Source organism: Laetiporus sulphureus, assembly GCF_001632365.1.
Source record: "Laetiporus sulphureus 93-53 unplaced genomic scaffold LAESUscaffold_66, whole genome shotgun sequence".
Taxonomy (NCBI): domain Eukaryota; kingdom Fungi; phylum Basidiomycota; class Agaricomycetes; order Polyporales; family Laetiporaceae; genus Laetiporus; species Laetiporus sulphureus.
Genome location: NW_024468575.1, coordinates 71258 through 85780, shown reverse-complemented (window position 1 = coordinate 85780; position 14523 = coordinate 71258). Strand labels below are relative to the sequence as shown.

The window sequence follows — 14523 nt, the reverse complement described above, 5'->3', positions numbered from 1 at the left end:
CGCTCCTTCACTCGGAATTTCCTTCGCAAGCTACACTCTATACGGCTAATGGGACCCTAAAGATACCTAATGGATCGCCTTAGAAATACCCTCATTTCCAAAAGCGACCGAATCATAGTCGCCCGTGCACCAACATTAGTACCCGTGTGTTATTCGCCTTTCGTTCATACACTAGTCCAAATCAAAGTAGTTGTAGTATCTCAATACATTGTGCTGTGCCTAAAGACGGCAGACTTACGGATGGCTGCCTTCCCTTCTTTCCTGTAGTCTGCGCCGAAGTAGATCCTCTTTAGCCATTGCTAATCGCTCGCCAATGCCACCATGTGCTTCCGAGCTATGATCAGTGTGATGAATGCCTTTCTCGTCGGGTAGATCCCCGGATATAGAGGCCATCTTCTTCTGGGCTGCAAATCGCACTCGCAGCTGAGCACGCCTACGAAGTCGCGCCTCTGCGTCATCGATCTCAGTGCTTGATCCCTGTGGGCCAGCCGCGTCGCTCCGAACGTGCCTTGCAACGTCTCCGTCACCTGGCTCTAGCACGTCGGATGCCTTCTCGACCGAGGGCGACCGGCCATTGCAAGGCTGGGAAGGGTTGTCATGCGATGCGGTCGGGATGCTGGTGATACGCTTCTCACGCGCGAGCTTGCTCAGCAGGATCGCGCGTAGATCAGTCGAGGCCGCAGAGGCGATGCCTGCTCGAGAACGCATTGGTTGTGGAAGTAACCGGAGGCAAAATATATGACACCGGCTTTGACACTCACCCGTGTGCTCCATACCAGAATCTGCGGTTGTGCTTCGCGTGCTCTCTGACTCAGAGCCACGTTGCTGCGCAAGTAGGGTGGTGTCGGTTGATAGTTGGGAGGTCGCGATGCCGAGCACACTATCGCGCGCAGCGGACGCAAGTTTTTCTTCCGTGCCGACCGCATATGCGTCGTCTGGAGATGCACCGACAGGCAGAAGGAAATGGTTAGTCGCGTTGCGCAAGACCATACATCGCACTTACGTGAGGCAATTTCGGAGGCCGAAGCAGACGGTCTAGCCGTGTGCGGTGAGTTTGGATCGGATAGCCGTAGCAATAAAGAAGGAACATCGGATGCAACTGCACGCCCATGCTTGTCGCCCGCTACAACGTCGCGCTGCTTGGAGGAAGCACCACGAATAGATAAGTGGGCTCGAACGGACTCCGATAGATTGAGGTTTCTAACTCTTGTTGCAGGTCTTTTGCGTTCAGCTCGTGCGCGTTCAGCGTTATTCGATGGACCAACACCGTGTGCAGCTCCTCGCGATGGTATAGCCTCAGGTACCTGCGCAGCCCCTTTGATCTCACGACCAGAACCCAAGTCTAGAATGCGCGCCGCATCTGGCGCCTGCGAATTGGCAAAACCCGGCGACATTTCATGAGACGCGCTGAGCGTGCTACTGCTGGCTGTGCCGGCATTCTCTGCACCTGTGGCAGAGTCGTCTCGCCTGGATGTATGAGTGCCGCCGGTACGCGACCGATCTACATCTTCACGACGTGCGAACGCACTCGCTTTCTCCTGCCGATCTTGCGGACCTGAGGTGTTCTCTGAATTGCCGTGGTTTAATCGCCGCAATCCGCTGGCTAGGTCAGTGGTTTTGCGGCTCTCCGCATCATCTCGCCGTTCAGACCGCTGGACAGGTTGAGGACGCCCGGAGTCCCGCCCAGGGCCACTTGGCTCACGAGAAGTAGATGCTACGTCATTTGCTGACCGACCCGACTCACGTCCCTGAGTGCCTGGAAAAGCGTGTCGGGCTCGCGGAGCAGACGGTGGGCGGCGGGTAGGCGAGCACGAAGACGAAGCAACATGTTCGGGGGATCGCGAAGGAAGCCTGCGGTGGGAAAGTTCGCGGGGCCGCGAACGTGATCTTGATCGCGAGTGGGAACGTGATCGCGACACCCAGCGGCTGCTCCTTTCGGGTACAAAAGGCGGTGGAACACCCTCCGGAGTGTCATACTAGAGTAGTAGAGCAGACTGTGAGCATTCCAGAAGGTTTCAGCCGCAAAAACGAACGCGACGACCTACCTGAACAACCGTGTCATAAATGGCTAAATCCCGGTACGGAGAACGGAGATAACTATACAATTCTGAAGATGGAAACAACGGTTAGAACCTATCCCAAAGAGGAGGAGAATGACTAGGAGTGCGTCTATGAGAAGTCCGGGACAACATTCTGACGCAAGACTATGGCTTTTCTGGACGACCCTGCTAGCAATCATGAGGACGCAGCAGGGCCCGTGGCCTATCTATATAAAATACCGGGATCCCGTGGACTAGTGCACAGGTTCGCTGTGCAACGTGCAGCTGAGTGGAAGCCAGACTGACCGACGATGAAATACAATCATCGCCACAATAACGTAACTTTCCAACAGGCTCATGAATGCGAAAACAAAAGGTTGCGCTTACTCACCATGCGCAAAATGCTCCGCGTTCACGCGCTCACCACCGCTATCCATATCCAGAAATTCGGCAAGGAGCCTCACGGCGGGCTCGGAGCGGATGTCCAGCGATTTCATGAGAGATAGCGTGAATGTGGTAAGGAACTAGCCCAATGCATAATCCATGCAGCGAATGAGGGGTTAGACAAGACGTCAGCAGTAAGGTTTGTATAAGGCACATTGTTGGAAGAACACATGCCGAGGAGAAGGTCGGGTGTTCAATGAGGAAGTTTACGTTGAGAAGAGCGGTGAAGTCCACAGAAGAGCAGTCATTAGAGCAGCATGTTCATGCGCGACATTGAACGACGTGCAGCCAAGAAGAGGGGAGCGTGTTCACGTGGAGAAACAAGCGCCAACGCCAGTTCGACAATAATGGTACACCAGTGCGTTGAGGGGACATAGATCGGCCCATGATTGAGTATTCATAATTGCGTTTGATGCATAAACGGACCGTTAGCCGCAAACCTTGAGTGAAATTTGAAGAACCGAGCGCACCTCCACATCCAGCCCCACCCATACCCTGAGCTCTCGCCTCAAGAAGACGGTAGCACGGCTCACGAGCTCAGAAGATGCGGCGAATTGTGCCGGTGTCGGAAACGGTTTATAGCGAGTGTAGGGATTGGATGCTACATGCTGGCAAATCAATGCGTCAGTGCATGCTGCAGAGGTTTTCTGACGAGCATCAAGTCCTCTGGGGAATAGCTTCGGCATGAATAAGTGCACGGGGGGCCTCATCTGGACATGGACCCAACGTCGGTTACCAAATGCGGGGCCTGCAACAGCCTAATATACACAAAAAGCGACATAGACAGAAGAATAAATGGGCAAAGGTGACCAGTTCCCGAGCAGAATGAAATGGTATAGGACGGGGTAGAGGCATATCAGCATATCTCACAAGCTCCAGACCGTCCTGCCAGAACGTGTTCCTGATGTAAAGCAGTAATTCACTCACTTTGGCATATAGATGGTGCCGATAGACCCATCTCCGCTTCTCGATAGCGGTCTCTAACTCGTCTGCCTCCTCCTGCACTCTGCGCTGTCTCCTGGTCCACTCTCGCTCCCGCCGACTCTGCGCACGACGCCTGGCGTCCTGCCGAGCGGCCCCTGCTATACCCGACAGGCGTGGCGATGCACGAAGAGGAGCGAGGTAGTGCTTTTGATAGTCGTATTTTGAGCGTATGTTGTGTATCAGGTAGTCCCCAATGGCCTGCGAGCAGAGCGGACAGCGGCGCGATTGCTCTGCATGAGTGAGCAGCGATTATGCAGTCAGTGAGCGCGTTCGGAACGGTGGTATGGGTCTATGAATGCATGCTTTTCACGCTCCCCATTGATGCGACGCGAAAATGACACTCACCGGTCCAGATGAGAAGACATTCGAAGCAAAACTCATGCGAGCATGTAGGAACAACTGTGCGGTCTGCAATCGGCTGAAGACAGATGCTACAGTGTTCCTCTTCCGTTTCTACATCCTCCACATCCACAGGCTCCTTCTTTGTACCTTCCGATAGACTGATTTCGACTACGCTGGGAGAACGAGAAGGAGACATGTCTAGCCTCGTGCGCTTTTCAGGCGGGCCTTCCTTCTCAGAGGACATCGGGTCACACATCAGGTCCTGCTGTAAACACTGACGAACAGAGCAATTGAGACTGCAGCAGATGCACCTCAGAGGTATATGCGTTCGAGTTGAGAATGGAAAGAGCGGTGTCGAGCGAGTCAAGATTGTAGCAGAGACCGAGCGCGCCAATCACTGTGCTCACTTGTTCCTCACTTTCATCATCATGACAAGCAGACTCCCGAAGCTCATTGCAATGGATCTCGAGTGCGCGTTCTACGCTATCTCTAAGCTATCATTTATTGCAGCACTCATCGCCTCATGCGTTGCGGGACCCATTAGCACAGTTACACGTTATGGGATCTTTGGATAGACACCCATATCACTCGTACGGATATTCCTGCCCTGTTGTTGCAGCACATCATGCTCAATCAAATCCGGGTATGATAGCACCGTTGCGGTCGGATGGGAAGATGTTGAATTGCGTGCGGGACAGGTGCGTGCTTGCTCAGATTGAACTGGCCGCATGGCACATTGATACCCACCATGCAGATATAACCGCGAGATCGAGTTCTATCACGATGTTCCCGACGTCCTGCATCGACTGCGTGAAGCTGGAGTCATCATTGCTACATGCTCTCGTACGCATGCTCCTGATGTGTATGTTCCAACTGGGCTGTAGCCACGAACTATTGCTGATATCCATCCTAGAGCACGCCAAGCGCTGTCGATGCTCCTCGTACCTCCGAAGGCTGGCGAGAGGCATTCGTCCCCTACTCCTGCCATCAAATACTTCGATCAGTTGGAAATTTATCCAGGTTTGTCGCTGCCTCGAGATCATTGGCAAGGCTGCAGCGTATTTATGGACTTTCCTGCAGGGTCTAAGGTCAAACATTTCATGAAGCTGCACGAGAAGACGGGTCTACCCTACTCGGAAATGGTGAACTTAGAGCCAGTTGTCGAGGAGTGTCTGAGCTGATCTATCCCACACAGCTGTTCTTCGACGATGAACATAGAAACAGCGACGTTGAGTCTCTTGGTATTACGTGACATTATTTCTCGTTGTGCACCTCGTTGATTCATGAGCTACAGGCGTGACATTCTGCCTGGCTGCCAATGGCTTAGACGAACGCACCTTTCAACATGGGCTAGATACCTGGCGGAAGAAGCATCTGATGAAGGTCATCGAGGACGCGGCTGATGTAACCGAGGAACAGAGTTGACTTCAGGATTCCAAACGGTGTCACGAGCAATAACTGTATACAGACAAGGACAATAAAAGCTTCGGCATGTGTAGCATCACTTCACAACAGTACTAATGAACATCAAAGCTTGTCAGGAGGGTCAGCAGGAGTGCAAGTGGGGATCACGTCCTTGCGATAATGTTCTCTTTAATTTTCGTGCAGGAATCATAAGCTGGCCCACGGAGGCGAGAGACCTCTCGCGGCAGGTCCATGCGTGCGTCGCGTCGCGTCGCGAAAATCACGTGCTGAGAACAGCTGCGTCTCGCCGTCTTCTTTTCGAGCGTCTCCTTTAGCCTGCATTCACGACACTGGGTTCAATCAATGATTCACCGCAGACACGAAGCGATTTGCGCACGTGGCAAATGCTTAGCAAATGTGTACAGGTTTTTTGCCTTTGTGATCTCGATTTGCTACGGTTCCTTCCCACATTCCATATTAAGTATTTGCATATAATATTTTAGAGGAAGAAATTTAATTTATATATTTTAAAAAATGACACCATTTTCAAACTCACCAAGGACATTTGAAATTTGAATGCCGTTGAATGTTATACATACGTTTTTGAATTCCAAAACATCGCACATATAAAAATGCCCAATAGCAAATAAATTTAAATTTTGAGTGCTGTTAAATGTAATCATACATTTTTGAATATAAAACCATCTCATATATAAAATACCCAGTAGCAGATGAAGGTGACCTTCATAGTAATCTTGGTACGGAGCGAGACAGCTATACAAAATTAAAAGCCAGAGGCCTGCTTTAGCCACTCATTAGATGCGCCCACTGCCTATTTGAGACGTGCAGCCACTGCTGCACTGGCCTGGGCACTCTGGCAAACCAGCAAATACCATCAGACTGGCCAAGTGAGGGAGCACCCAGGCCACTGCTGCAGCAGTGGCTGCACGTCTCAAATGGGCAGTGGGCACCCACACCACTGGAGCAGTGGCTGCATCTCAAATAGGCAGTGGGCACCCACGCCACCGCAGCAGTGGCTGCGTCTCAAATCGGCAGTGGGCACCCATGCCACCGCAGCAGTGGCTGCATCTCAAATAGGCAGTGGGCGCTCCATCAAAGATCCCATCAGACCGGCCCTAAACTGGAGGCCTTGAATTACCTGCGGATTCACTATGGACGCCTCTTCTCTCTCACTTCCGCTCCACCTCCTAGGCTTTCTTTGCGCACGCATCTTAGTGTAATAATGTAGCAGCTAATGGACTCAATGTAGTGTAGACTTGTGTAGACTTAGTGTGGACGTTAGCCGTGGACGTTAGCGTAGACTTGTGGTAGAACGACCATTCATGAACTTCTGACAACTGCATCACGACTGTGTTATGACCCGTCTCAAATCAGAGAGAAAGGATGGATACAAAAATGAGGAATCATCGGTGCACGGAGCGCTACTCATGTCGGTCGCTGAACAGGTCGCATCACCCAGCACAGGCGAAGTCTCTGCGGTGAAGGAGGAGGGAGCGAGACTCATATCGGTCGCGTAACGGGTCGATACACGGTGGAAGCCTGACAGCGATGCGCATCATCATGCTCCGCCCATTTATCTCGCGCATCGTACGCAGCCTGCCCCTCGACTGGCGCAATGCCCTCGTCGACTGGATGCCCATACCGGCCCTACGTGAGATGCGCGAAATCATGGGCACACTCGACAGTTCACGATCATTTAGCACCGTTGACTGCCAGAGTTCCATTCACCCTTCAGAGGCGTGAAACGGATAGCGCCTGGAAGGAATCGTAGGGTGCGTAACAGATTTCTAGGAGTTGAAACATGCATGTTGACTGATCTTTCCTCCACACCTGCTTTCTAGCAGTTATCGATGTTCAATCTCGTGCCTTCGCCTGCAACATATGATGAGGAATATGCGACCGTACAGCTTTGCGGTGCCAACAACAGCGATTCGGAGGAGCAAGACTGCAGACCATCACCGCGAATGCCTTCGAAGTCACTACGGAAGCATTGACGAGGTACACGAGCAATCAAATCTCAGTGCGTGAGTTCATCGTCAAACGCCTTGCCCCGTGGAAAACAGTGTTGGTTTGCTCACAGTAAGCGATTGGACATTAAAATCATTGCGATTCATCTGAAGGTATGGCGATATAGATCTCCAAGCTGCTGTTCTGCCGTCCACTTTCACGCACTTCTGCGGTGGTATCCTTCCGATCTTCCCCATTGCTGATAAAGAGGGAGCATATGTGAATTGCAATCAATCCTCAGACTGTCACAGATTTTCACGTTTTCACCTCTGCACGTGACCAAGACATCATTTGACATCAGCGCTAGGCTGTTCAGAAAGGAACGAACCGGTACGCGAAGTACTAACAGTCCTAGGTGCCCCGAAGGTCCAGGTCTAGTCACGTGACATATCACATGATATCCACACATGTGACAAGTAGCGCTGGTATTAGGTAAGCCTAACTTATACAGTAATATCATCCCACCTAGAAGCCACGGTCGGACTCCGGAAGAATCCAACGAAGGGGATACATGCCACCGGAGATATGTTCTTAAGGGGATATTAGTTCACATGCACGAGGTAGATAGATACCACGCCACCGGAGATGTAGCCATTACAGGCAATACCATTATCATGGTCTTACTAAGTAGTTCGGAGGTTCGGCATGCATGACACACATAGTCTGACAGGTAGTGGTAACCAATCAGACAATGTCCATTAGCTAGCGGTTCTGGGGTATCAGGGTACCAAGGGTCCCTCCGCTCATGTATATAAGCCAGAGCTCTGAGACGCATAAGTCCCCCAGACTTATTCTCATCTCTGCTACGCCTCTTCATACAGTGTTACCAGTGCTCACTTGCAAGGCACTGCTTTACCTTGATTATCTTTGTGTCCATCCTTACATCGACAACAGTCAGTAAGTGTTTGATCATAAGGTCATAGGCTTAGTCGGCGCTCTGCATCCTAAGTTTGTGATAGAAGAATAAGTCTCCTTATCTTACCTGCCTCGAGTGCCTGCCCAGCGTACTCACCACAGTGTTGTGTCTTCGCACGTCCACCCGCACATTAGTGGTGTCATATCTTCACCTGACGTTCTGTCAGTCGCCGACTCTACCAGCGTAAGCTGCACCAAGGCATTGCGCAGCATCGACGGTGTCATCCGTCATCCTCGAGCGAGAACTCCAGAAGAGTTCCCCTGCCAAGGCCAGGACACATCTCTACGGGAGGTCGGCCCCCTCGCGGCACTAGTTCAGTTTCTATTATCCAGACTCCCTCGATCAGGCGAACGAGACTACCTGCAGGACCATCTGGTCCAGATCTCAATCAAGGGACATACGTCGAGACCGCTACTGGGTCTCATTTCATTTATCCTCTCACCGTCTCCATCATCTCGACTCAGCGCGTCGAAGGTACCCTTCGACAGATTCGTATCCTACTCACCAAACGATATCGTCGTCAGCTTGATGACCACGACATCTTCGACCTCGAGCATCTCATACTCAAGCTCGAGTCCATCCGCACTGACATCGTGGAGTTCAAGCTTTCGTTCGTTCACCAACACGTGGTTCGCGACTTCTGCAACTACGTCCAGGAAAGGAAGCATCAGGGCAGAGAAGCTCGCTGGATAATCAGAGATATTATCCAGAAATATCGTCTAGGAATACAGGTCACAGGGCGACCTTTGCTGTAGATATGAATATCATTTTGTATATGTCTTCATCAGGCGATTCGAACAATCTTGATAATTTCGAGCACATCAATCCAATCGGTCACACTTTCGATTATTTTTGGGATTCAATTCCACGAGTTCTCTGAGACAGAGCAGGAGAAGCGTTTGCTACATACGAGGACACGTTTCACATCGATTACCACGACGTATATCACATATACGCCCTTCAACTCTATTCAGAATTTGATTGGAGGAACGTCGCGGTCCATATCTGCTATATCCCTATCGGAACCGAAGAACCCGAAGATCGTCTCACTGAAGCTTACAATAGCTTCGTCGATTGGCTCGAAGAAATCGAACGTCTTTGCGATATCCATCATAATCATCAGTGGCCCGCAGTTCGGGACAAGACCAGGTTTTTGTGGCAACCCTTCGTCAAGGTCATCTATCGAGACCTTCATTTGCTGCGAAACCAATGATCAGAACGAGTAATTGCCCGACAGGCCACGATCGCAAACAGACATATCGTCGAGTTCGAAGAACATCTTCGTGAGATAGAGGAAGAATTGTAAGATGACGACCTCCACCCCAAATGATCCAAGCTTCTCTCGTGCTCCATCTCCAGAGCTTCCCGCACGACTCAATATTGTATTGCAACCCCCGAATCCTATAATTCGTCAAGCCCTCACCGACACGGTGCCTCCAAATGCAAATATACCTGAAAATGTAAAAAATTGGGTAGTCGATCTCGTCACAAACGTGGTGGAAGAGATGCGTCAACAAATGGTGGCGCATTACGAAAATCTTATCCAGCGCCAAGCGCATACAATGGAACGTAACACCACGGAGTTTCACAATCGGACGGTCTTCTTAGACCAACATCGTCAACAATCCGAGTCTCGAATCGCAGACTTGGAGAAAACCTCGTCAGCTTTACTTGAGGAAAACAAGACCACTAACGAAGCATTTGTGGCAGTTGACGATGAAATCAAGGATCTCCAAACGAAAGGAGAAGACCTAAAGAAATCACATGATCGACTTTGTGCATGGGCATCTACGCAGGGATGGAAAGCAGGGCAAGGCGGTAACAATGTCGACAACACGGACGACGACGATGAGCCGTCATTTGGTCGCAAGGGTAAAGGCGTAAAAATTGACCAACCAGAAAAATATGGTGGCATTAAGGACGGAGTCAATCTCGATGATTGGCTCGAACAAGTTATGCTCTGGTTGAAATATACTGGACATACAAAAGATGAGTCCAAAATTATGTCTACCCTCTTGCTCCTGAAAGGAGGAGCACACGAATACATGCGACATTGGATTACCGAAATAAACGAAAATAATGAGGCACCAGGAACTTGGGCGGAGTTCGTCGCTGAACTTCGCACGGCATATGAATCATTGGACAAGGACGACAAGAAGTGAATGGAGTTAGAAGCCTTCATCAAGAAGGATCATCGAGACTTCCGAAAGTTCGCAGAAGACTTCCGTCCAAAGGCAACCGGTACGGGCTTCTCGGATTAAGACTTGATCGAAAAAATCAAGAAACATATTCCGGAGAAAACGTGGCTGCTCATGTTGGTGGACACCACTAAGGACAACTGGCCCAAAAAGTGGACCGAGTTCCTTACATTCGCACTCCGGATATTCACATCACTACAACGAGAAGGCCACCACGCCAAGGCCGAAACCAAGGACCCGAATGCTATGGAGGTTGATGCAGTCGGGAAGAAGAGAAAAAGTAAATCGGGCAAAGCGCGAAGCGTGCAAGACGACAAGTTGGTCTGCGCCAACTGCAAGAAGAACAAGCCGACATTCTTCAAATCGTCGAAACGCTTCGGCAAGTATTGCACCGATTGTTTCAAATTGGACCATGTCAAGAGGCAGATTGAGAAGGAAAAAGAGACAGCTGCGAAAAAGAAGGACGGGAAGAAAAAGGACGACGCCAGGAACAAATCCAAGTCGTCCAAGACGCGACAGGTAGTATCTGATTCTGCTTCATCAGATGCAGAGAGCGAAAGCTCTGATACCGAAGAAGAAAAGAAGCCAAAAAAGAAGAGCTCTTCCTCTAAGACTAAGGGGAAGGGTAAGGAGACAGCTGCGCATATCAGCGACCGCAGCATCCACTCGGAAAGCAAGCCTGATGCATCCGAGTTGGACGAAGATTAGCCTTGAGGGCGAATGGATCCAGTTCATCAAGGAAGGTGGGAGAGGGCTCTTCAAGGAAGGATCGGAAGGGTTTTCTCAAAGGGGATCTGTAGGCAGCTCGTCAGAGTCCCCAGAACATTATATAAGACCTGTACATTTTGCACCCGAATCAGACACCTCTGTAGATCGTCGCAACGCAGAGGATGATAATGTAACAATAAAGAATTCGTCTCCAAATTAATCATCATTCTATTTACCAGTTACATTATGGGTGTACGGCAAAAAATCGAGCGCCGAAGCTTTAGTCGACTCAGGAGCATATTCCATGTACATCAGCAAGCGATTCGTAAAGAACAATCGAATCGCAACCTTCAAGCTTAATACAACGTACAAGGTGTACAATGCTGACGGATCCCAAAATAAACATGGTGAAATAACCGACTATGTAAAAGCATACCTCAAAGTCGGAGATCATGGTTCTACCCATCGTCTGCTAGTCACAGACATTGGAAAATTAGACATGATCATTGGGATGTCATACTTACATCAGCATAATCCAGAAATCAACTGGCAAGCTGGAGAATGGAAATACTCACGATGCCCGAGTACGTGTCACCACCAGAGGCTTCGTAAAAAACAACAAGCCATTGCGAGAGAGGAAGCTGAAGAAATCTCGCAATGAGCACAACAAGTGGCAGATGAGGAGCCAACTGCATTCCGAATGTTTAATGGACACAACATCGATGCAGTAAATCCTATCATCTCGTGGGTCGAAATGGACGACCCCGAAGCTGAACAAATAGCCCGCATGATACTTTCTATAGCAGATTGTGGCTATGCTGAACCAGAAGAAGACCTGAAAGAAGCGGCACCCCAGTCAAACACTGGCAGCCCAGAAGATCAGGTTATTAATGAAGTAGAATCTTGGGAAAAACCAGTACCAGATTATCTACATTCATTTGGTGATGTCTTCTCCAAGAAAGCATCTGAAAGGATGCCAACTCAAAAGCCTTATGATCATGCAATCGAGTTTGAAGAAGAACATGAATTACCACGACCAAGCAAACTCTATCCTATGAATCCGGAGGAAAGAAATTCCCTAGATTCATGGATCGACGAAAACCTAGCAAAAGGCTACATTCAAAAATCGAAATCACCTATTGCTGCCCCAGTATTCTTTGTCAAGAAAAAGGACGGCACACTAAGACTGGTACAAGACTACCGAAAACTTAATGCTATAACCAAGAAGAATCGCTTCCCTATTCCATGAATAAGCGAGCTTATCGATCAGCTCAGTAACGTGTCAATATTCACCAAGCTGGATCTCAGATGGGGATACAACAATGTTCGCATCCGCAAGGGTGATGAATGGAAAACAGCTTTTGTGACGCATCGCAGTTTATACGAGGCCACGGTTATGTTTTTCGGTTTCTGTAACGCACCAGCCACCTTCCAACACATGATGAATGAGATTTTAGATGATCTTATTCGGGAAGGTCACGTGATCGTCTACCTCGATGATATCCTAATCTTCACTAACGATTTGAAACAACATCGGAAGATTACCAAAGAGGTAATTAAAAGATTACGGGACAACGACCTTTTTGCCAAACCAGAAAAGTGCTTTTTCGAACAGCCCTCGATTGAGTACTTAGGGATGATTATCTCTCAACGTGAGGTTAGTATGGATCCTCAAAAGGTCGCAGGTGTACTCGACTGGCCTGAACCCAAGAAGGTCAAGCAAGTACAAGCTTTTCTTGGGTTCGCAAATTTCTATTGTCGATTCATTGAAGGATTTGCCAAAAAGTCTCGACCACTCAATATCCTTACACGAAAGGATCAGAAATGGGTATGGAGCAAAGAGCAACAACAATCATTCGATGCTCTCAAGAAAGCTTTACAACAGCTCCAATTCTGGCATTACCGGATGATACGCATCCATTCCGGTTAGAAACAGATTCCAGCGATTTGGCCACTGGCGCATGCCTCGAACAACTCAAAGACGATGGGTTGTGGCATCCAATCACATTCTATTTGAAAAGCCTCAATGAGGCTGAGCGGAACTATGAAATCTATGACAAAGAGATGCTCGCAATTATTCGAGCATTGGAAGAATACCGACAACATGTCGAAGGTCATCCGCTCCCAGTCGAAATATGGTCCGATCACCAGAACTTAACCTATTTCAAATCAGCACAAAAGCTGACGAGGCGGCAAGCTCGATGGTCACTATATCTTACACGGTTCAACATCCAATTACATCACAAACCAGGGAAATCAATGCATCATGCGGATCCTCTGTCCAGGAGGCCAGATCACGAAGAGGGGGTAAATCTCGATAATTCTGACAAGACTCTGCTCAAACCGGAATATTTCACGATTAAAGCTATTCAACATACCCATCTTGCAGTCGTCACAGATCATGATTTGGTGGACAAGATCAAGGAGGCACTACAAGACGACAATGTGAATAACTCATACCAAGAACTACTCAAGAAAGGACAACGAGAGTTCTCGAAAGGACTCGAAGACTGGAACTTCGAAAGTGGGATATTATTATACTGAGGCAAAATCTATGTGCCGAAAGCAGATAATAAGGAATCACTTGGATGAGAAATCGTTCAGTGTCATCATGAAGCTGCCAGTGCAGGTCATCCTGGAAGATGGAAGACATATGAGATGTTATCTCGTAATTACTGGTGGCCGGGAATGTCCACTTACGTCAAAAAGTATGTTGGTTCTTGCGACCTTTGTCAACGCAACAAGAACATCAATCAGCCAAAATACGGGGAATTACAGCCAAATGAGGTTCCAACAGAATCTTGGGAAATTGTCTCTGTCAACTTAATCACTCAATTACCAGAATCCCATGGATTCAACGCAATTATGGTAGTTGTCAATCGTTTGACCAAACGAGTGCATTTCTTTGCAATCACCAATGAGGTATCAGCATCAGACCTTACCCGTACTTTCTATGAGAGGGTATGGACACAGCATGGTCTTCCGAGACAGATTATCTCAGATAGAGGTACTCAGTTTGCAAATGTATTATTCCAAGAAGTATGCAAGCTCCTTGGGATACAATCAACAATGTCGTCCGCATATCATCCGGAGACCGATGGTCAAACTGAAAGAACAAATCAGTCGCTAGAGCAATATCTTCATATTTATATGGATAAACGCGTGGAAGACTGGAGTACTTTACTTCCAACTGCCGAATTTGCCTATAACAATCAGGCTTCTGAAGCCACTAAGAATTCACCATTCTTTGTCGAATATGGTAGACATCCACATGCAGAACCAACAATAATGGACCCTATAAAGCATAATACGCTAGATTCCATAATGCAGGCACGAGTAGAAGCGCAAGAGCAAGCAAAAGCAGCCATTCTATTGGCAGCTGAGTGCATGAAGTGGTACTACGATCAATCCGTACGACCCGCACCTTTCAAAGTTGGAGATCAAGTATTACTCTCCACTA

General features: G+C 48.9%; 5 protein-coding genes across 5 annotated transcripts; 2 read left to right on the top strand and 3 right to left on the bottom strand.

Moving 5' to 3' along the window:
- Nucleotides 1–57: 57 nt before the first annotated feature.
- On the bottom strand, nt 58–1142 carry LAESUDRAFT_495611 (uncharacterized protein). The gene has a single exon (XM_040902686.1). It carries the CDS (start codon nt 988–990, stop codon nt 235–237), a length of 756 nt encoding a protein of 251 aa, XP_040758849.1. The 5' UTR covers nt 991–1142; the 3' UTR covers nt 58–234.
- An 873-nt stretch (nt 1143–2015) lies between these two features.
- Nucleotides 2016–4053, bottom strand: LAESUDRAFT_664641 (uncharacterized protein; the record flags this gene model as incomplete). Its single annotated transcript, XM_040905138.1, has 5 exons — nt 2016–2107; nt 2431–2563; nt 2954–3091; nt 3411–3697; nt 3813–4053. The coding sequence occupies 5 exons, from the start codon at nt 4051–4053 to the stop codon at nt 2016–2018; spliced, it is 891 nt and encodes a 296-aa protein (XP_040758848.1).
- A 62-nt stretch (nt 4054–4115) lies between these two features.
- LAESUDRAFT_687167 (magnesium-dependent phosphatase-1) lies at nt 4116–5353 on the top strand. Its single transcript, XM_040905945.1, has 8 exons — nt 4116–4278; nt 4359–4399; nt 4462–4507; nt 4564–4671; nt 4723–4829; nt 4890–4951; nt 5005–5050; nt 5104–5353. The coding sequence occupies exons 1-8, from the start codon at nt 4238–4240 to the stop codon at nt 5232–5234; spliced, it is 582 nt and encodes a 193-aa protein (XP_040758847.1). The 5' UTR covers nt 4116–4237; the 3' UTR covers nt 5235–5353.
- Nucleotides 5354–6782: 1429 nt separating this feature from the next.
- LAESUDRAFT_764032 (uncharacterized protein) lies at nt 6783–7228 on the top strand (the record flags this gene model as incomplete). The annotated part of the gene is made up of 3 exons (XM_040913371.1): nt 6783–6885; nt 6951–7006; nt 7079–7228. 3 exons carry the CDS (start codon nt 6783–6785, stop codon nt 7226–7228), a joined length of 309 nt encoding a protein of 102 aa, XP_040758846.1.
- Nucleotides 7229–8654: 1426 nt separating this feature from the next.
- LAESUDRAFT_764031 (uncharacterized protein) lies at nt 8655–9436 on the bottom strand (the record flags this gene model as incomplete). Its single annotated transcript, XM_040913370.1, has 3 exons — nt 8655–8876; nt 9218–9355; nt 9410–9436. 3 exons carry the CDS (start codon nt 9434–9436, stop codon nt 8655–8657), a joined length of 387 nt encoding a protein of 128 aa, XP_040758845.1.
- Nucleotides 9437–14523: the final 5087 nt, after the last annotated feature.